Raw genomic sequence first — 21,613 nt, forward strand, 5'->3', positions numbered from 1 at the left:
TATCCACTTTTATTGTGCTATATGATGCCTGTTATCTTTTCCTTTTTTACTTACCTTTACTTTCTGTCAATTTATTACTCTTAATGTTTTTATGTTCAATAAACAACACCAACTCACTCGCGGTGTTTCACCTGCAGTGTTCCATTATTTCCGCAAGATGGCAGAGCAGTACATTAAACCCAATTGGAAGGCCGTAAAATGGTCACCGAATTTTACTACAATACTTCACATAGAGAAGCTTGAAAAAAGCCAAATGACAGGCAAATTTTAGCTCAGAAAGCCAGGAAAAACACTTTCATCGATATAATTAACAATATGAATGTTCGATTTAACTTAAATCATGCATCATCCATCAGAATTATTTTCACGAATTTTGTCATTTGAGATGTAATAAATATACTAGTGTTTTGGACAAGATTTGTTATTGGAAATTAATACTAACTGGGCGGAGTGGAAACACCACAAAATGCCTAAAATTGTATTCCCCTTTTATTTAAAAGGTCCAAATCAACCACAAGAATTTGAAACAAATAGTCAAGATGGATTTTGACCAATTTAATCAAAAACAACCACATGAAAAAAAACAGTATCCGGGACAAGAGACACAATCAACATTCAAAATGTGACAAAGGTTTCTGTAAAGTGCCAAACACAGAAAAAAAAGGTGGGGGGGGGGCTTTTAATAATCTGTAAATACTCTATTTATGAACACACACACAAACACCACATAGAAAACTAGAATTTCAACAGACACGCCAACATAGAGATCATAAAAAAACAAATCTATACTGCTTGAATGTGCACTGAGAGTGATGGCCTGGCCTGGTAAAAGAGAGAAAAAAACGTGTTTGATCAGTAGTTTATCTGTAACATTTTCCTCCTTAAAAAGTGTTTGTACACACTGTGCAAGTTTCAAATATTTATACGTATATATATTTTTATCTAAAAAAAAATAATTCCCCTTTCACCCACCCATCATCTAATACATTCTAATGCCATTCACTCTGATTTGTGATGAAGGCACATGACAGAGGACTCCATCATGATGGTGCCAAGGTGTCGTGATCCATCACTTGCTGGAGAAATCAAATCATTCGAGTTCCAGCTTTGTCGCAGGAAAACGACACGCGATACTTTGGTAGCCTGTTCCTCCATTTCCGAAGCTCACTTTGGACAAAGTATCTCAGAACGTCGCGACTGCTGCATGTGTAAAAATGTAAACATGATAAGTAACTGTTTAAAGCAGGTAGTTGAGTCACAGAGACAAATCGTACAAACTATCGAACCTTTTAAATGAAATCTGTTGAATATGATACAAAACAGGGGAGTCCAAACTACCGCCTGATGTTTTTTTTTTTTTTTTTTTGCGGCGGCGTGTCAGAAAAAGTTTGGACACCCCTGAAACAAATTTACAGTCGACATGTAAGGATTAGTTTAAAAGGAGCGACAACAAGTGCTGATTTATTCCCCCCCCAGCCCGTTGAGTCACCAGCCTGCTGGCGAGGCCTCTCCAATCACATCTTCTGCCTTCTCCGACAGTTCATTTCAAAATAAGGATCTTCACGCTTGCCTCTGTACTGCGGGATCTTCCTGCCGGCGCTGGGCTCCGTCTTTGCTTTGACATCCGGGGTGGTCTTCTGAGGGGCCGCGACTTGAGTGAGCTCAGGTTTGGCGGCGTTTGTCGAAGCAGACGGTTTCTGAGCTGCCTTCTGCGTTGTGGCAGTTTCTTTCTGATTGGCTTTAGTGTTGGAGGTGGGCACGGCATTGACCCCAGGGTGACGCCAAGGAGCGGTAGTACCGCGTTGCAGTGGGTTGGGATCCTTGGCTGGGGCCGGCCCCTTGGTTTTGGCTGCGGTGTCTTTAACGGGGATGAGGGAGGCGGGTTTCAGCAGAGCGGGGGAAGCCGGGCGAGCTTGCGGAACGGGCGTCGCCGCGGCACGTGCCGCCAGCCTGACCCGCCTCGCCGTCTCGAGACGGAGGCGCGAGGCGGGGGAACCCGGGCGACGCTGCGCCAAGCGGGGGCGCTGACCGGCGCCCGTTGGGGGTCGGGCGTCATTTGGGGCGGTGGCAGGGCGAGGCACGGGGGTGGCGGTGGGGCTGGACGGTTTGGGGCATTTGGAAGACGGCTCGGGGCAGACTGGACTCCTCGGGTGAGTTGCGGGGACCCGAGTGGGCGGTCTTAGCCTCAGTTTGGATGCGGCAAACGGGTCTGCTTGGGGCGTCACGGCTCTGCGTTGGACCTGCGCCGGACCGGGTGACTGTTTGGAGCCGCCCAAAGGCGTGCTGGGCAAAGAAGATGGAGAGGATGATGAGGACGAGGATGAGGCTTTGGTGGAGATGGGCAGGGGCAGCTGGGTGGGCTTCCTGGGGGCGGGCGGCGTGATCTGGAGGTTCTTGCGCGGCGCCACGGCAGCCCCTTTCCTGGCTAGCGTGGGCGTGCAAGCGGGCGAGGCCGCGTAGGAGCGACACGTCTGACCAGCGGCGGGCGGCGACGTCTTGGAGCCCGAGGAGGAGGAGCACGACGACGAAGACGAAGCGGAGGACGAGGAGGAGATGAGGTCGTCGACGGCCGCCAGGGGGTCCATCTCGGGAGGCGGTGCCGCGTTGCCGTGGTGACCTCCCAAGCCGGGCGGGCCCTTCTGGAAAGCCAGGATCTTCTGCTCCAGGGTGGTGAACTGAAGCACGCGCAGCGGGTCGTACTTGGTGAGGAAGCCGCGCAGCGTGTCCCAGCCGCCCCCGACGCGCACCATCACGTGTTTGCCGTGAAGCATCTGAGGACAACACAACACATTGATGCTTCAATGTTCGCTCATCGTGAAGACGCACTCATGATGTAATCGATTAACACGAGGTTAACAAGCTTACTTGAACCGGTTCATCAAACTGGTGATAACATGTAAAAGCAGTAATGGAGGGGGGGTGCATCATGCAAGTACATCATAAATGAGTTTTCATTTCCCCTGAATATCTTCGGTCATGTGTCACCAAATTTCCAGAAAACTACAATGCGTGTAATGTAACGCAGTGTGGAACGGACAATATACGGCTAACTGCGTGTGGGCTCCCTCTTGTGGTATGCAAAAGAATCACTGAAATAAATCAAACTGCATGTTTCGGTGGCTTAAACTTTTTTAAAAATTGTATTTACCTTTTAAGCAAAAATAATTTTCCATTTGACCTTGAAGACCTTATTAGGCTCTAATTACTATTTAACTTTATGTGGAATACATTTTTGATTGAATCATGCATGGTGCCATTTTTGTTTTCATTTTCCTATCTTTGAACATATGAATTTTCACACTGCACTTAATATTCCAGGGGCTTCCAAAAAATAAGCAACACACTTTTCAAATCCACCTCTGCCTTTTTTTTTTGTGGCTTTAAATTCTTTGCAAGCTAACTGCACGTGACAACGGCTAAAAGGTTAAGGCTAGCATCAACCCTGGCTCCATGGTGATCCAATAAGCGGACGCTAAGACCAATTGAAATGGTTTCGGCATGAATTACAGAAGCCTGCTTTGCAACATTGGGGCATGTGTGCAACGTTGTGTCGGGTATACACGTAAACCGGGGCGCTCAGTACAATACGCTTCAATTTTGTTACGTTGCAGCATCCAGTAAAACATTTTTTTAAAAGAATTTCACTATTGAGGGTTGTGTGTAGATTTTTTTGAAACAGACGTATGCAATTTCTTGCTGGTTTCAGATAATTATTCACACGGGGAATATCACATTCCTGATTGAACAATGGGGCGAGTCTCAATACACACTGCCCCTTTGAGAGTTTGGATTACCGATGCGGAATAGCCGATTCCCGGCACTGTGTGTACGTGTCTTTGTCGGTGTGTGTGTGTAGGCCTCTCACCCGAATAAAGATGGTCTTGTCCCCAAGCCGGTAGCGACCCTCTGACAGGTACTCAATGGACACCCTGTTGGAGCAGTTGCAGCAAGGCGGGTCGTCCACGCCGTGCTCCTGAAAAGGAAGAAAAAAGGACAATGGGGGGGCACTGTGAGTGGAACTCACTACAATGAAAATAATCGTGGTTAAAAGAAAACAGCGCATTGGCTTCGAGGGCAACCTGAGCATGATAACGCATGTGCATATGAAGAGGTCGTCTCCCAGCTGCACATTCGGAGCTACTTATGTTTTTGAATTGATTCCACTTCAATGACCGCAGTTATTCTGAGAGTCGCTTGCAGCGTTGGCCATAAAATAAAAACAGGAAACTAAACTCATCTGACGTCAGCCCGCCCCAAAAGTCCAATTCTGTGCCGTAGCGAGTCATCGCGTCACATGGTCAGCTAGGGTGCATCATGCCGCCCCCCGCGGCGGACCGGTCAACCGGCAGAGCCAGCCGGCCACCATCCTGGCGCAAGTGGGGCGCACGCGGGCCACCAAAGTGACGCAGCTGCTCGACTTCACGGACGCAAGAGCACGTGGGTATGACGAAGAAATTTCGCAATCAGGTGCATAACAATGACCAAAAAATATATATATATTTTATTTTTGACTCATTCACTCCCAAAGACGTTTTCAAACGTCTTTTCAGACTTGGTCTAGAATTGGCTGGTACTGAATGAGTTAATTCTAATCTGTTCAGTACAGTATATATTTTACATCTGATAAATTTTACAAAATATTTGCATTTGATTTAGTAGTAGTACATTAAAAATTATATATATATATATATATATATACATACAGTATATATATATAAAATTTTAAATCTACACATTGTGTATTTAATCAGACCGTTTATCATATTTAGGGTCTCCGATGAACCCAGTATGCACGTTTTTGGAATGTGGGAGGAAGATGGAAAGGAAACTACATTGAAAAAATAAAAATAAAAATAGGTAACTTCCCATCCATGTGGTAGACTCACCCCTGACTGGTAGAGGCCACCATGCTGGCAACACACACTGAAAGTCTGGACGGCCGGAGGAGGCTCCTCGGTCAGCAGCAGGGTCTCCTCCAGCTCTATTTCCTTCTCCAGCTTCACCAGCACTGGTGGCTCCACACCGTACCTGACGAGTTTTTGCAAACGCGCCCTTAACTATGGCTCACAATTTGTGATTAAAAACCACATGTCGGAAGACTTACTTTGACACGATGCGTCCAATTTGCAGCAGGCAGAGGCAGACCTGCCTGGGCTCCTTGTGCAGCACTGGCAAAAAAAAAAAAACCCACTCAAGTGAACATCCCGACTTTTGCGAGTGAATAACGTGAGGCAGCAGCTGTCCTCCCGCCTCTTGTTTAGACAACATCCGGCGGACAGAGCGGGACGACAGAGGTGCAACGTGACATGGAAGTAAATGACTCCCTGAAGGGAGGATGCTGGGTGAATCATGCAGAAGGGAACACGGATTTGGAACAGTGAGATGAAGGCTGCGGATATTAATAAAACGGCACACAGCCTCGCTTGCTTTGCGAGTGGGATTTGGTTTCAGAGACCGATTGCTAGTACTGATGTGATCGCCAATCACAAAAAAAAAAAAAAAAAAAAAAAGTACTTTGGGTTGATTGCCCTGTGGAACAGATCCTATTACGTCATTAAGACAATAAGGATTAAAGAACATGTTCCGCTAATCACGTCAACTGGAGTTTGTAGCATTGGGCATCATTTAAAAGAAGAAGAAATTTTTTTTATTTTTTTTTAAACAGGTTTTAGAAAAATGTCAAATTTAATGAGTTCTTTTAATTCGCAAAAGCAACCCTCAACTGAATTACAAGAGACTGGGGGGAATAAATACACATCCAAAAAAAACCTGACCATCTCACAGATCTATTTCCTAAAATTCATTATACATATAATTCCTAAAATTATATGTAAATGCCAAAATATAAGTTAAATGACCGTATTTTCCGCACGATAAGGCGCACCTAAAAGCATTCGATTTTCTCCAAAGTTGACAATGCGCCTTATAATCCGCTGCGCCTTCTATATGGATCAATATCCTGATTTCTTGGACATTGTATTTTATATGTTCTGTGAAGCGCTTTGTTACAGCTAAAGCGGTTGTGAAAGCTCTATAAAAATAAAGCTGTATTGTATTGTATTCCCTTTAGCGTAGCTCCCTCTGGTGGATGCATACCTCAACCACTATTGTTGCTTCTATTGTATGCGCCTAATAAGGTGGAGCGCCCCATCTATGAAAGCAGTTTTAAAATAGGCCATTCGTTGCAGGTGCGCCTTATACTCCGAAGTGCCTTATACTCCGGAAAATACGGTGTGCCTTATTGTTTGCCCACATGTGATGTCACGTCACTGTGCAGTCGCATTTCATTTATGCTAGCTAAAGGCCCTTTGTGCATAGTTTGCAAAGCCTAAAAGTTTTGTTCTATAACCCCCACAAAAAAAAAAAAATCACGCACGGTCTTTGCTGTATGAAGAAAGAGTTTCGGAGCGATATTAAAAGTTCCGGCGGTGTCAGCGGCAACCTACCGAGCCCCTCCGACTCAAAGAGGTAGGTCTCTTCCACGCCTATGTGCCGACACCAAGAGAGGAAGTTGGCAGTGTTGTCGCGGGCAAAGAAGGAACCCGGAGAGGCATCGCGCTTACAGGCAACCTTCCTCGTGGGAAAGAGCTGTTGGAATCGAGAAAATGAACGACGAGTGGCCTTTTGAGTTCAGCTCACAAAAGTGAGAGCCAAACAATTAGCACATGATATTTACGTGTATTTATTTTTTGTTCAGCGGATTAACGATTGGCGCCTGCCATTTTCGCGGCTGACTCACCTTGCCGAGTGCAGAGGGGCAACTCTGGGCGATCTTCGTCTGCAGGACGCCGATAAGCTGGCAGAGCTTCACGCCGTTGTTGAGCTCCTCCATGAAGAACTCGGCCCGCACCTCTGCTTCTGTTTAAAAAAAAACAAAAAACAAAGTGAGGTGTCTGAAAAGAGTCATTGTAAATCACCCCCTAAAGGCCACTGAATTCTCATGGGTGACAAAGTCCACAATGGGCAAAACACTAAATGAGATCGCTCCGCTGCAACCGACTTTAAAGGCGCCGAGCCAAGTTTTAAACCAAACACGGGAGTACGGGTCATTCCAGTCACGTTGACGATAAATCTCGTTTATCGCTCTGCACCGCCCCCCATTGCTCGCGAGAGAAATCCTGAATGGGTAAAACAAAAAAAAATTACACTTAAAGGTCAGGTTCCAATTCTTCCCTGCTCCAGTAAAAAAATTAAACGGGACAAAAGGTGACAGAATAATGGCTCAGGCGGGCCAAATGTTTTGGCAGAAAGTGATACGTCGATTGTCTGTCGGTATTTTCCAAAGGCTAGAGAGAAGAAAACCGTTGCCTCTGCGGCTATCAGACGGTTTCAAAATATTTAACAGTCAACCACTGACCGATTTTTTAATTTTTTTTTTTTAACAAGACATACATTCAATAAAACTTATATTTGCTAACATTTGTCTTTTTCTTCATAAAACAATCGGTAAGGGATACATAAAGACACAATGTCCGTCAGTGTATTTACGTATACGTACGTATGCGTATATGGTTGATTAGGCTTATATATAACGTACACACGTACGTATGTGTATATGGTTGATTAGGCTTATATATAACGTACACACGCACATATGCATATATGGTTGATTAGGCTTATATATGACATACACGTACGTGTGCGGATACGGTTGATTAGGCTTATATATGCTTAGTTTGAATTATTAATTGGTTGGCTATTGTTTCAACTGAACTTTCAGTACGTCATATACAGTATTTCAAATGCGGCTCTGTCAAAAATGACGTTTTCACATGTGAGAAATCCGATAACATGATAAGCTGTCCACTGTAGCGACCGTCGACGCCCGAAAGGGTTAAAGCCAGTAACTTTCTGTTGCTTCTACTAAATCTCAGGCGAAATTTGGAACCGCCAAACGTCACCCGTAATAAACTCAAAAAAAATGTACCTAGCATTCCCGTGAGCCAGATGGCGAGATCCTCCTGCATGGGCACCAGGGTGGCCTCATGCCGCACCGCCAGCCACTGGTCGTACTGGAAGACGTCAGCGAGGCCGGGGCCGTGCCGCTGCGCCAAGGGGCTGCGGGGGCTCCGAGGGCTCAGCACGGGTGCGTCGAATTTCTCGCCAAACCATACCTTGAGGGGGCCAGTGCGAGGGGCGGGTCAGTGTTGCGTTTCCATCGAGGTCGATCAAAACAATTACGATTCCTCCGACTGCGACGGGAGTCACATGACACGCCGAAAGCCAATTGTTCCCGTTTCCCCACTGAAGACCTGCCGAATGCAAGTGGGTGGCGAACTGTTTTGTTGTATCGTTTGACCCCATGGATCGGGTTGCTTATTGGTATTCTGAGTACGGTTTTATCTCTGTAGTGATGAAAAGGGAAGAAAAATCCAAGAAGGGGAAAAAAAAAACTGTCGTGGTTCTCCTTTCTCCCACAGTGACTCGACAGAGTTGCGATTTGAACTGCTCCATTTCCCCCTGTGGTGAGTGGCAGTTTAGTTGACCCCGATTTTATGGCTTTTCACACTAGACAGGCACGGCCAATTTTAGAGTTGCGTAATGTCAGTGTCGGACACAACAGTATCGGTGGCTGGTATCGTCGGTCTCCACGAGAACACTCGATACCTTCAATAAGACATATCAACCCGATACTGGTACCCGGTATCTCTTTATTGCGAAATTTCACCTGCTGCTGGAGTCTCCGAGGAGAAACTCAAGAAAGAGCGGCGCGCTATGCACTTCGCTGCCTAAACGGGCGTCAAGCGACGTGGCTCGTGGAGCCTGCGGCGAGCCACTGATCCCCGGCGTCTCGCGCTCCCGTCCCCTCATATCCATCTCCTCAGTCGCAAGCCTTGCATGCTTGCCAGCTCGACGAATACAAAAAAACAAAAAACTCGCCCTTCAGAACATTCCTTCATTGTTGACAAGCTCCAGCAGCAGGAGGGCGATCGAGAAATTACAAGCAGATGTCCATTAAGATGACTCACCCGGACAGATGTTACGCAACTCGCAAGACGGCCCCGCCCCTCTGTGCTTAAGGCTATAATCTCCATGTCCATTCTACGGCACGGGAGTTTTTTTTCCCCAATGATTTAAAAATCCCACTTTTGTTATTCAACGCATTAAAAAAAATTATAATAATCATAAATAAAAAAATAAAGGTTAATTATGGAATCAAATCTGAAGAGACTGTTTGGAGGATAAGTGCCAAATTTAATGAATTCTGTCATTTTTATAGCAAGGCATACGCTGAAAAAAAAAAAAAAAAGGCTTTCCTGGCTCACATTAATTACAAAAAATAAAAATAAAATCCAGACATTAACCCTTTCACGCACAAATAATGATCACCTGTAAACGGATAACCTGATAAGATGTCCACTGTAGTAACCGCTGTCCCCAAATGGGTTAAATGAACACTATAAACTAAATAATACAAACATAATTTTGGATTCTCGGCGACTAGTAATTAAAATCAGACCTCCCTTTACCACTCAGACTTCTCATCTGTTCAACTACCAAGCTCCATAAATAGTTTTTATGACTCCTACTATTATCATCCTGAAGGACAACATTCACCCAAAAGTTTTCCCATGCATTGTCACGGGTTTTCGCAATGACGTAAATTCAAAGTGATTTATACAATTAGCGGAGTTCAGTCCACCGCGGGCCACTTGGACTCAGTTAATCTCACGAATTTGTCATCTAATTTTATTCGGTAAAACAAATTAGTCCCTGGAGGCGACACGTGACCGATGCGTTAGGCTAGCAGCTGGAGTCAACGCCTCCGGAATGACCTTTCCACCCAAGCGCAGTACACGTAGAGAAAGATAAACGGAGTCATGCGCGCACACCTGATGTTCTAAAGTGAAAAAAAAATAAAGAAATGTGACCTCATATCAAGAGAGCTGAATCGACCCAGCTGGACAAACGCACGTTACGTAACAAAACTCGGCTTGGCGTGGCATCACGTTGCAAAGTCACCGTGATATATGCGTTTTTATTTATTTATTTTTTTTACATACGGCTAATTAGAAACTCGGGCAGTATCATGTCATATTAACAACACGTAAAAAAAAAAAAAATTTTTAAAAAGTACAGGTACATGTACCGTATTTTTCAGCACTATAAGGTGCTTGGGAGTAAAGCCGCACCTTCAAGAATGACGTATTTTAAAATCGTTTTCATAGATAGGGCGCAGCGGATTATAAATCGCATAGAATCGAAACCACATTAGTGGTTGCAGTTGCGTTATGCATCCACTAGATGGAGCTAAAGGGAATACAATACAATACAGCTTGGTTTATATAGAGCTTTCACAACCGCTGCAGCTGTAACAAAGCGCTTTAGAGAACATTGCAAATACGACGTCCAGGAAATAGGAATATTGATCCATGTATAAGGCGTATCGGATTATAAGGCGCACTGAGAAAATTGAATGCTTTTCGGTGCGCCTTATAGTGCGGAAAATGCGGTAGTCATTTATTTCTTCAAAACAAAAATCTCCATTCCAAACCAGATTAGTGTTCTCAGATTAACCAGGTGACTGTTTTCTTAAAGCGCCCCCCCCCTCCCCCCCCCGCCCGCATACCAGGCCTGGAGAAATGCCTGCTGATAATCCGGCAACTAAATGCAACCTTACAGCGGCGAATTAAATCAGCATATGCCTGTACATTAGATTTTACCCTCATCGAATTGAGCTGATGCTCTTAACTTGAGCCACTTATAACGAGGGCCCACAAGCCTCCTGGAATTGGAAGAAGGTCAAAGGTCACGGCGAAAATTATCTTCATTAGTGCTGTTACAATCATATGACAGCGCTGGGAATATCTTTTTTTTTTTTGCCCCAAAATATGACTTTCATGAGTTTTTAAAGACACTTATGGGGTGGGAAAAAAAAGACATTATCCGAATTAAGTTTTGTTTCATTTTAATTAATTTGAAGTGAAAGTAATTTAATTTTTTATATTATTGGTCGATTCGTAAGTCGAGGTTGAAGCGGGCAAAAATATTAGGTGCTTTGAAGCTCAGACAAGCTCCAGCACACCCGGCCGGGGACCTTTGTGAGGATAACGGATGGATGGACGCACATACCTCGGGTCAAAAGTTTCCAAAATATGCATACATTGGATATAAAAAGTCTACACACCCCTGTTTAAATTCCATGTTTTTGTGTATAAAAAAAATTGTACCATCAGCGTGACATATAACTTGTATGATTCTTTTTTTTATCTTTGAGAGAGGAAGTAGAAATAAAAAGAATTAATAGTGTTGCACAAGTGTACACACCCTAAGACATGGGAGTTAGCAAACACTTGACACCAAATGCCTTTGAGTCACCACAAATCACTTTTAGCTTGTCCTGACGCTTTTTTTTTTTTTGCTTTCTAGCAGAAGCCCGAAAGTTTGTGTCGATATCGACTGCCATAATTTCTTCCACCTTGTCAAAGGCCCCAGATCCAGTTGAGCAAGTACAGCCACAAAGCACGATGCTGCCGCCAACATACTTTGTGTTGTGAAAATTTTGTCCAAAAGTTAGTTTCCTCGTCCTCCGCCCACAACACATTTTCCCATTTGTGTTTGGAAGATTTTTACGATCGAGCATGTAGTTCATCTATTGTCTCACGTCCAAAGCGATTCTTTCGCCCTGTCTGTGACATAACTTGGCATAACTAGCATGTGACAAAAGGAAGACTCCAACTCGCAGATGCTTGGTTTTAATGACCGCCGTCAGAAACATGCACATATGCTCCTCGTGCTCCCAAGAGCGCTTGCGTCTTTTTTTAAAAAATTTTTTTTCAACCCGAGCCAACGTTTTATTGAACGTGCCGCACCGCGATTCTCCAAAGAAATCTCACCGGAATGCGCGTGTCGCATACCATGAAGAGCAATTGCGCAAAAAAAAAAAAATAAAGTAACTTGACACTCTTGTTGTTTTGTCTCTTCGCGTGGTTGACATCAGTGGCTGGGAGGGGAAGGAGAAAGAAAACTTTGGATTGCGTTCCAGCCACCCCTCCCAAAAACGCGCAAAAGACACTCCTCGGGGTCCCGAGAAAGGAACGCCAGGCACGCGTCACGAGAACGAGACTGCGTGTTGTGACACAGGTGGGCTTGCTGCAGTTGCCGGATGACAGAAGTCGACATTTTTTTTTTTTTGTGGAATCAAAATGACAGCCAGGGAGCTCCCTGGCACGTAGCGTGCTGCTAACGTAATGAAAATAAGGACGGGCCTAGCTGGGTGGCGCTCAGAAGGAATCGAAAATGCCCCCCCCCCCACAAAATAAATAAATAAATAGAAATAATTAAAAAAGCCCGGCAATAACAAACAGCATGAATTCATTCATGAACTTACCTGGATGCCAGTCTGGACAGCCATGACTGCGCTCACAGATGACTCAATTCTTCATTCTGTGGAAATATGATGAGAGGTAAAGAAAAAAAAAAGATTTAGAAAAAAATAAATAAATCCTGATTTGAAATGGGACTTTTTATTTGCTTGTGTATTCGGGTTGAACAACTTCCGATGTTATTTATTGGAGCTAAAGTGGCTGCCATTTTATTGATTTATTTTCAAAATCGGGGGCAGGCCGTGCCGAATGGTGACATCATAACTGGATTAGACGATGTTTTCGTCACAAACTCGCATCCTGCGCCCTGACTTCAAATTCGTAAGTGACGAAATGCTGACACCACGAGTGAAAATAATCCCCCCCCCCCCCCACCTTTTGCATGGGGACGAGTGGCCACTTTGCAGTCCCCGTTGCCTATTTAAGACCGTGGGCTTCAACAAGTAACTCCGCCTTTCGTCGTCACGGTAACAACTGCCATGCCGTCGAGGGCTCGTTTGCATGAGACAGGACCACCCCCTCAAAAAAAACAAAAAAAACCGGCTAATTTGAATTGAAGTGTTCTTTTTTGGGTACTTGCCGATACCTCGAGTACTTTTGAAAATTCCATTCAACAAAATGACAAAACGTTTCTTTCTGACGCTGTCGATAATTCGCTGAAGTCTCAATTTGCCGCAGTAGAGCGCCAACTACTGTTGAGGAGGACTTACATACCCGATTTTATTTTATTTTTTGTCGCCCTAAGTATCGGTGGCTGGTATCGACGGGGTCCATGCATTCACGATACCTTAAAATAAGAGGCGAAAACCCGATACGACACCTGGTATCGGTGCTTTCTCATCCCTAGCCGGTATGTCTCCTTTAACTCGAACGAGATGATGGCCGACACGTTATGGTCTTGAACATACGTGATAAGGTTGGTGTGTCTGAGTTCCACTTTCTTTATTTCTGATTGGCTAAAAGAATTCAAAATAAAAACAGCCTCAAGGTGAACCCCCCCCCCCCCCCCCCCCTGTGTTGGCTTTTCTTCAAGCAACAAAAGGTCCACTGTGGTATGCCATCATGGCTTCCTGGCGTCGATTTACGACTAGCCTCGAGTTTCTTCTTCCACAATTCTCTTTTTTTTTTTTGTTTTTTTTTTGGGGGGGGGTGACTTCCTAGAAATTGGGTCAACGAGAAATTCCATCAGTCACCCCGTTCATTTCGATTGCTGCAGAACTTCTGAATGCAGTTGACCGGCAAGTCACACCGCTTTCACAAACCACATTCAGCGCCTCCATCGGTCCCCGTTAATGGTTGATTGATATGAACGAAAATCTTTTTTTTTTTTTTTTTTTTTGGTGGTCCGCTGGCAGCAATTCATTTCGACAGACTAAAAAGTGACTCTCGCGAGGAAGTGACGTGCTTAGCCCGAGTGCTCCTCTTTTTGCCCTTTCCCACACAGGATGTGAAGGATTACCCTCAACTCCACTGTCCCTCAGGGTGTGCGTATGTATGAGAGCGTGTTTGTCAAAAAAGGGGCCTGGGGGCGGGGGGATGGGGGGGGCTGTTTGAGAATCGGGGGTAGGAAAGCAATCACAGCACGAAGATCCTAATAACATTGATAATTTGGTCAACACAGCTGAGGCAACAGCCCCCCCCCCCCCACTCCCCTTCGACCAATACGACCTCGTATAACCTCCAATCACACACATGGTACTTCACTGGCAATGTTGTCATGCAGAAACCTTCCTCCAAAAGATCACTTGCTCAATCGGCGAAAAGATACGAACGACCACAACACAAGCTCACTTACCTCAGTGGAAGAAAAACAAAATAAAAACAAACGGAAAGGACCGCGTGACGGAACACCGGTGCCGCTGCGCGATTTCTCTCAGCACATTTCTCACTCGAGCTAAGATGCGTTTGCGCCGCGCTGTCCGGCCAGAGTGGCGACACCACGAGTGAGCGGTGAGGGAGAGCGAAGGGATGACAGGGAGGGAGGGGGGGGGGGGGGGGGAGCTATGGATGGATAGGAGCAGGAGGAGGTGCAAAAGGAGGGCCCTGACTAATGAAGTGCCGACGTTTGGCTAAACCAGGACTACCACTTCAACCCCCCCCCCCCCCAGCAATCCTGTCACAGCGGGAGCCTCACAAAGCTTCCATTGTTTCCTTTGCACCCCCCCCCCCCGCCCTCCCTCCAACACACACACACACACAATTACGCCTTCAAATCTCAATCCAGGAACTCCCCAAACAGGCTGTCATAGGTTGAAATGAGACTGAAAGCAAGAGGTGTGATAGTGGGGCTACATCTACATCCTTTTCAGCCCCCCCCCCCCCGCCCCTGCACCCCAATTCCAATCGCCAACCTCAGGCTAAGGTAAAAGTTACCCAAACTTGGTTTTTTTTTGTCCAGCTCAAGCGGTCACTACAGTGGACATCTTACATACAGATGTGTCTTTAAGGGTCTCGACAAATGCGTTGAATCAAACGCTGCTCTCAATTTGTGAGGGGTCATGGAATCAACAATGTCAGCGGGGGCGGGAACAAAGTTCAAGCTGACGACGTAACGGATGCATTCCAAGAACTTCAACACTGTTCGGGCATTGTGCAGAAATGTCACCAGGCCAAGGAGTGGAAGAACGGCGACATTTCGGATTTCGGGGGGGGCGGGGCACAATCCGCTTCTTATGTACGCGCAGAGGGCCGTCATAACAACATGGCGAGCGTGATTTGCTCCATGCACCCACGCAGTCAGATGGCACCAACATGAGCGAGACAGAGCAGAAGTCAAAAAATGAGATTGGGGGGGTGGGGGGGGGGGGCAATGAAGACAAAACTTGTGTTGTGGTGGCAGTGAACTTGGGAGTGGCCATTTTGGAAAGGGCAAAGCTCAACTCGACCCTTACACGCAAATGCTTTATTGGTTGTCTCGCCCCGCCCCCTTATCAAGAACGCTTACTCAATATCCACATCCATGTTTATGGACAAATTAGTTCTTCATTCCTCACTGCATTTTGGACGCGTGGATTTAGTTGTTCTGAATGCAGGGATTAACGGAGTAAATGACGCACAGAAACCCGGGGAGACAAAGATCGGATTTCGGTTCGCCAACCTGCACTTTTCTTGTTACGATGGAAATGACGGCTTTGTTTCAGGTTTAATCCCCTTGAGAAAGACATGATATTTGAGTCCCGGCTGAAAGAACTCGGCACCGTATTTAAACAGTCGGATGCACTTTCCAGATGGGGTATTTGTGGAGAGATTTTTTTTTTCCCCCTGAAGTAAGCGAACCAAAGTTCAACCTGAAATTCGGAAAGAAGAAAGGGAGGCAAAGCGCATACTTTAAAATCTGAAATTCCAAATTTCAACATCATTCTTTTTCACCTGTGGCTCATTTTCAGGATGCCAAAATAGAAATACATGCTATTAGCGATACATCATGAGGGCTCCAAGCTGGTCCAAGACTATGACAGCTAAATTCGGAAACGTAGGGTCCAACACAATCTAACATCAAAGTACATGTAACGTATAGCTAATTTTTTCCCTTACTTGGGGTTGCTCTTATTTTTAACAATATAGTACTTTTGACTTTGAGTGTATGTGGCTTTAACAGGGCCAAGCCTGGTGAGTGACATGGGCGGCAGAAAATGAGGGTGTAGCCAGCTCGGGTTAGCGGTGAACTAGCTAACCGCTAGCCAGTCCGCGCGTTGAGTGACTGTGTCAACTGTGTGCCATGTAAGCTAGCGTACGTCATGCGTGAGCTTATTCCGTGTTTCTTTTGTTTAAAAAAAAAAAAAAGAATGCTAGCCAGTCTGCGTGTTAAGTGACGGCGTCAACTGTGTGCCATGTAAGCTAGCGTACTTCCTGCGTGTTCTTATTCCGTGTTTCTTTTGTTCGAAAAAATGACTTCCAGTGCGCGGAAATTAAGACTGAAAACATCCCGGTGAAGCTTCGAGGCGTCAAACTTTTGCAATCTCATTCTTTGCGTTCTCATTAGACAGTCCCGAGAGCCTGAAACAAACGAGGCTGTTGTGAACTTGTGTGGAGAGGGGTGAGACATCTGTCCGTACGCTTCCCACGCGGGTCACCTCCCTGTTCTCTAGGCGCAGCCACTAATCAGTTAAGAGGATCAACGCTATTCCAGACAGCAGAACGCATCCACCTCCACGACGCTCCGTCATCACAACACACACCCGGCACGTGGCGCGCACACGCAGCCGGCCGGGATGCGCCCGTGCGACTAAATGAAGACATGATTATGTAAGAGGTTCAAAGTAGAACGTTCCGGACGAGTGTCCTTTTGATTTTTACACCACTCTGCACCGGGAATGCCGCAGGGGGGGACTCCAAACATGAGTAACAAATAACAGACAGTTGGCCCGCGTGCAATTTTAACCCTTTCATCCACCAAAAATAATAAACGTTAGCATGCTAGCATGATAAGCTGTCCACTGTAGTGACCGCTGTCCCCCGAAAGGGTTAAGTACAATGTCATATCCCATCATTTACCTCTGTGGATATTTCGACAAAGCAAATATTCAAGCTGATGAGCGCTTTTGAACATTAACGGCATTTCTCCGTCCCCTTATATAATTATGAGTCACTTTTCAACAAATTCAAAAAGGCAGCTTTTGCATGACCCATTCAAGCTCTGAGCACATGCCGCTGTTTGTCTGCATCATATTTTCCACCTAAATTCAACCAGATTAGGTTTGCGGTGTTAAAAAAAAAATGGGGGGGGGGGGGCTCTGCTGGATAACCTTATCAAACGATGCGGATGGGTAACATTTAAAAAGTCCCCGTTGCCTTCTGCGTGAGGTGGCAAGTGGCCAGAATTACAACTAAATGAACCTTCTGCGCCCTTCCCCATCCCCTGCGGTCCGTAGGGGTTCTGACGGACTCGTCTTTCCCCTTAGGAATACACCCCCCCCCCCCCACCGCACCCTCTATTAAAGTCCTTCCTGCTGAGCCCTTTGTGTCTGGACTTAATTATCCCGTCAGGAGTGTTTCGTTTAAAACCGAGCTTCCCCTCTGAATACAGATGGGGGGCCCGGGTTTCATTTGAAAGGAGAAGGATAGAAAAAGTAAATATGCACAAGGGCTGGGAAATGAAATTCACAGTCCGGCGTGACCTGTTTCCAAGGTAAAAAGACTCTCTCGCTCTTCAAGGAGGATTACACGTTCTCTCGTCCTTGTCCGAGCGAGGGTTCGTTCCTTCCTCGTAGGTGAAACAGTGGCGGTAAAGCTCATCTTAACGGCTCGAAGGAGCGCGAGCCACCTGCCAATCCCATTTTGATTTGTTGATGCTAATCCACGGCTCGCAACACGCCATCGGGTCCGCGTCGGGGGGGGGGGGGGGATTTTTAAGACCATCGGCGCTGAATCAGGATCAGTAATCCAACATCCGGCTTCTTTCATAAGGCCCATAATTCTTTTTTTTTTTAAAGTACTACCATAACTGAGTCCTGGTTGGTTAAAAGAGGCGTGGCTTGAATTTTGTCAAGTCAGCGTATTTACAAGAAACTTCTTTGGGAAGCTTTGGTTTAAAGCTCTCAACTCAATTCCTTTGGGAACGGCAAAAATAAATGAATAAAATAATAATAATTTTTAAAAATTGAAAAAGCAGGGCTCTCGACCATGGTGTCAAAGTTCAGGCCCTGGGGCCAGATCCGGCCCCCACGTCATTTTATGTGGCCCGCGGCAGCAAATCATGTGTGTCAACTATCATGATTCTTGCTGAAATCTGTACCGAAATGTCAATGGGTAAAAAAAATAACGTTGAGATTTTGCATCGGCCCTCCGAGGGAAGCCGTAACTCTCAAGTGGCCCGTGACAACAAAACAGTTTGACACACCTGCTCTAAACCAACTAGTTGAAGTGGTTGCACACAACTTTTTTTTCCTTTGATACACCAGAAAAAAAATGTTTATACACCACAGTTTTATCAGTCACCCCCCCCATAACAAAATTGCTCCCCGTCTCTCAAGTCATTATTGACTGTTAAATGATTAGCTAAGACGCAGTAATATAAAATGATTTATTGGAATCACAATTTATATTTTTATGCTGCTGATCACCGAACAACTTAAATCGAGTATCACCCCCCCCCTTTTTTTTTAAGAGCAAGTAATTCTTGATTCTCAAGAACACTGAACAATAATTAACACGCCTTATGCTCGATTCACAAAAATTGCACTGAAGGAAATATTAAAGGTTTGGTACAGAGGAATTCAGAGTCACTAATCACTTTCTCTCCCACTCCCCGAAAGACTGGTCGCACCAGTGCAACCAGAAATTATGGTGCCTGTGCGCCCAAATTGATCTCAATCTAGAAATCTGAATCGGTCAAATGATGGCTCATATTTTGAAAAAGAAAAAAAAAATCCCAAGTCAAGTAACAGGTAAGTCCTACCTCAATATTTGTTCGAACAGTTCTGCAATCCCTTCCCCACGTTCGATGATGTCACTTGGTTGAGCCTCAAGCCTGCCTGGTCTGGCAAGGCGCCCACTCTGAGCCGTTACTGATGACCTTCTTCCCACGCACTATAAGTCCAATACCATTACGTCATCGCTTCAGCGGCGGCGCAAACTCTCTGTCAATCAATTCGAACTACCCGACCTCACGAGACAATCTAAACACTCCTGATGGATGAAGATCATGAGGTTGCTAAATTGATAGAAATATGAGTACAGTGGAAGCCATTTGTGTCACCAAGGTAAAATAAAGAACAATGTACTGTGTTGGGTTTATTATTGGACTCCAAGGTAACACTTTGGAGCCCCCAAAACAGCTCCATGTATCCAAGACGCAATAATCAAGTGACATACCATTCTCGCCTGATACTTTCGAGCGGTTGCAAAACCTGGCCATGCTGCGCTTATTCAACCCAGTGTGGCTAAGCCTCGATGGCCCCCGCTTCAGCGAAGGTCAGGCCAGGCAAAGAGCCCGGAAAAGGGCCATGGGTGACCATGCTAAGCCCAATTAGCCACTTTTTTTTTTTTGTCACATAATAACCCTGGTGGGGAGGAGGGAGCGATTTGAACAAGGGCATCTTTGACCTTATTCAAGCCAAGCGATTGTCGAATGACATTTTGAGGTCAAATTACAACCCTACTTTGTTTTTCTTCTTTCTGCTGTAGACTGTAAATTTCCCCAATGTGGGACACATAAAGAATATCTCATAAACATATTAAATGTAAAATAATGTGATAGAAGAAAAACGGTGGAGCACTTATCCCCAAACTCTTTTTTTTTGTTATCAAGAAGTCACATGATCAAATCGACAGAATGTTATGATTAGCGATGGTCATAATCGTTGGTTCGTTTTTTCAGTTGGGTGAAATTGATTCCTGACTTAACAAAAGCTCTTGAGACAGAATTGATGCAATGATCGGGTGCAGCCAGCAGAGGCGCTATTGAGTCATCCGCAACAAATGAGCAAGACTATGCTAGAAGTTTTGCTAAAAAAAATTAAAGCGAATTTGTCTTTAATGGTGGAGATAACATTTAAAAATGAATAAAACATTAATTTAACACACTATATTATTTATTTGGTTACTTAGACGTCAACAATGATAATTGATTGACTGGTGATTCCTTTTGCTAGCTCAGATTATTTTGCTCTCTTAACAGAACATCCAATGTTGTTTCTTGGCAAAAACTCGAAAAAAAAATACAAATAAAAATTGTAAAACTATATTATCCAAAGTAAAAAAAATATTGCAAAATAAAAATGCAGTTCAGAAAATTGATGGATGGAAAATTTTGTGAATGAAACCACTACTAGACAACACAAAAATAGGACGAGTCAGACAGACACTACGGAAATTACTCGAAACGGGGATTATGAGAGCAAATGAATCGCAATATTAAATTTAAAATATTGGTGTCGGATCAACCCAACTTCCAAAAGGACTCGAATGGGAAAAAAACTACACACCAAAGAGATCCTTTATCTGAGCAAAAGCAAAGAGTTTTTGGTACATACACAAAAGGTCACTACCATGGAAAAGAGTATTTTAAAATTGGGTGACTAAGGACAAACATCAGATCAGCGATGACATCACTTACCGGTATTTTGATACAAATGGATGCACATGACTGTTCGATAACAATTCCAAAGAGCTCAATCCGCTAGTACCATTTACATCTCATGTTTAGCTTTTAAAATAACAACCCCTAACATGCACATAATGAATTAGGGCCAATCTGCGATTTCATTATCATCTCCATTGTGTCCGCACACGCAGCATCGCAGTCCATATGTGCCGCCACGTGTTGTTTAACTCATTAAGCGCTCTTTTGTCTCATCTGTGATCGTCTGCGTGTCACTCAAGATCTTGGTTGGCCCAAAATCCAATGCCCGGTGCCAAAGATCATGCAGATGGTGACAATAGAGACAATCGGAATGATTAAGGCTGATTTTGGACTATGTTTTCCAAAAATCTAAATAACTCGCGCTGTCTTGTTAAGGCAGGGGCAAAAAAAAAAACATTACAAGACAGTGCTTGATGTTATAATAAAGACACGTTTCCCAAAAAAATAAAAATAAAAAAAAGTCTACACACAATCACATGTGACCAAGGGGTGTTTAAACTGCAAAGGGCGTATACTGGGTGAGTGTATTTCCAACTATTTCACATCAGTATGACCAAATAGTTCCATGACAAGTACTTCGGTCCAAATTCAGCAGCATTAGTATCCGTTACTAAGACTTGGTCTGCCTCATCCCAAACATACACACGATCTTCTCAGCAAGTGCAGCCTCCCACTACCACTGATTCTCTTAACAATTTGTTCCCACCAGACAATCGTGGACAAAAAATGCACGCGAGAGTGTGTGTGTAAACTTCGGGTTGTAATTTAACAACACAAGCACCCCTATAAACCTTTCAAAGTCAATTTATAGCAGGATTGGGGATGGAAATTTGGTTTCTAAACCAATTAAAGTAAGACAAGTTTCAAAATAAACTAGCAAATTTGAAAAGCGTTTTCTTTTCTATCTTTTTTTTTTAAATATGACATTAAGATGTAAGGTGTAAAATAAGTAATTGTAGATCAAACACATGGAAAACGGCATGGCCTCACTTCTCCACAAGGCATTTTTAGTGGCGATTCCCTCCGGTTTGATCTGCAAACTTTAGTCCAACTTTCAACACATTTTGAGTGTAAATACAACATTTGGGACTTACCAGCCGCACTGGAGGAATAAGAGTCTTTCAGGGAATTCTGTCTATTTGCATCGAAGCGGATGACGCTTTTCCTTGTGGGAAACTTGGACGTTAGCAAGCGAGTCATTTTT

At 44.6% G+C, this 21,613-nt stretch overlaps 1 protein-coding gene across 3 annotated transcripts; it reads right to left on the reverse strand.

The window, feature by feature from the left end:
- Positions 1-540: 540 nt before the first annotated feature.
- gas2l3 (growth arrest-specific 2 like 3) lies at positions 541-21,613 on the reverse strand. 3 transcript variants are annotated; one of them, XM_086103427.1, is made up of 9 exons: positions 21,504-21,613; positions 12,332-12,387; positions 7,928-8,114; positions 6,740-6,858; positions 6,447-6,588; positions 5,105-5,168; positions 4,887-5,028; positions 3,866-3,973; positions 541-2,771 (listed from the first exon to the last, which is right to left on the reverse strand). In XM_086103427.1, the coding sequence occupies exons 2-9, from the start codon at positions 12,353-12,355 to the stop codon at positions 1,515-1,517; spliced, it is 2,043 nt and encodes a 680-aa protein (XP_085959553.1). In that variant the 5' UTR covers positions 12,356-12,387; positions 21,504-21,613; the 3' UTR covers positions 541-1,514. The 3 variants fall into 3 exon arrangements, with proteins under 3 accessions (XP_085959553.1, XP_085959554.1, XP_085959552.1); XM_086103428.1 differs by lacking the exon at positions 21,504-21,613 and adding an exon at positions 18,724-18,795; XM_086103426.1 differs by lacking the exon at positions 21,504-21,613 and adding an exon at positions 14,122-14,286.

Source organism: Hippocampus guttulatus, chromosome 22, assembly GCF_054856545.1.
Source record: "Hippocampus guttulatus isolate MCC_2025c chromosome 22, RoL_Hgut_1.0, whole genome shotgun sequence".
NCBI classification, from domain to species: Eukaryota; Metazoa; Chordata; class Actinopteri; order Syngnathiformes; family Syngnathidae; genus Hippocampus; species Hippocampus guttulatus.

Excerpts from the sequence above, each read along its gene's own strand:
- gas2l3 (XM_086103427.1), bottom strand. The coding sequence starts at position 12,355 with ATGGCTGTCCAGACTGGCATCCAG. Across the intron at positions 6,859-7,927 it reads CTGGCTCACGGGAATGCTAG|AAGCAGAGGTGCGGGCCGAG; the intron begins GTACATTTTTTT and ends TTTTTTAAACAG. Across the intron at positions 5,169-6,446 it reads CTTTGAGTCGGAGGGGCTCG|TGCTGCACAAGGAGCCCAGG; the intron begins GTAGGTTGCCGC and ends TTTTTTTGCCAG.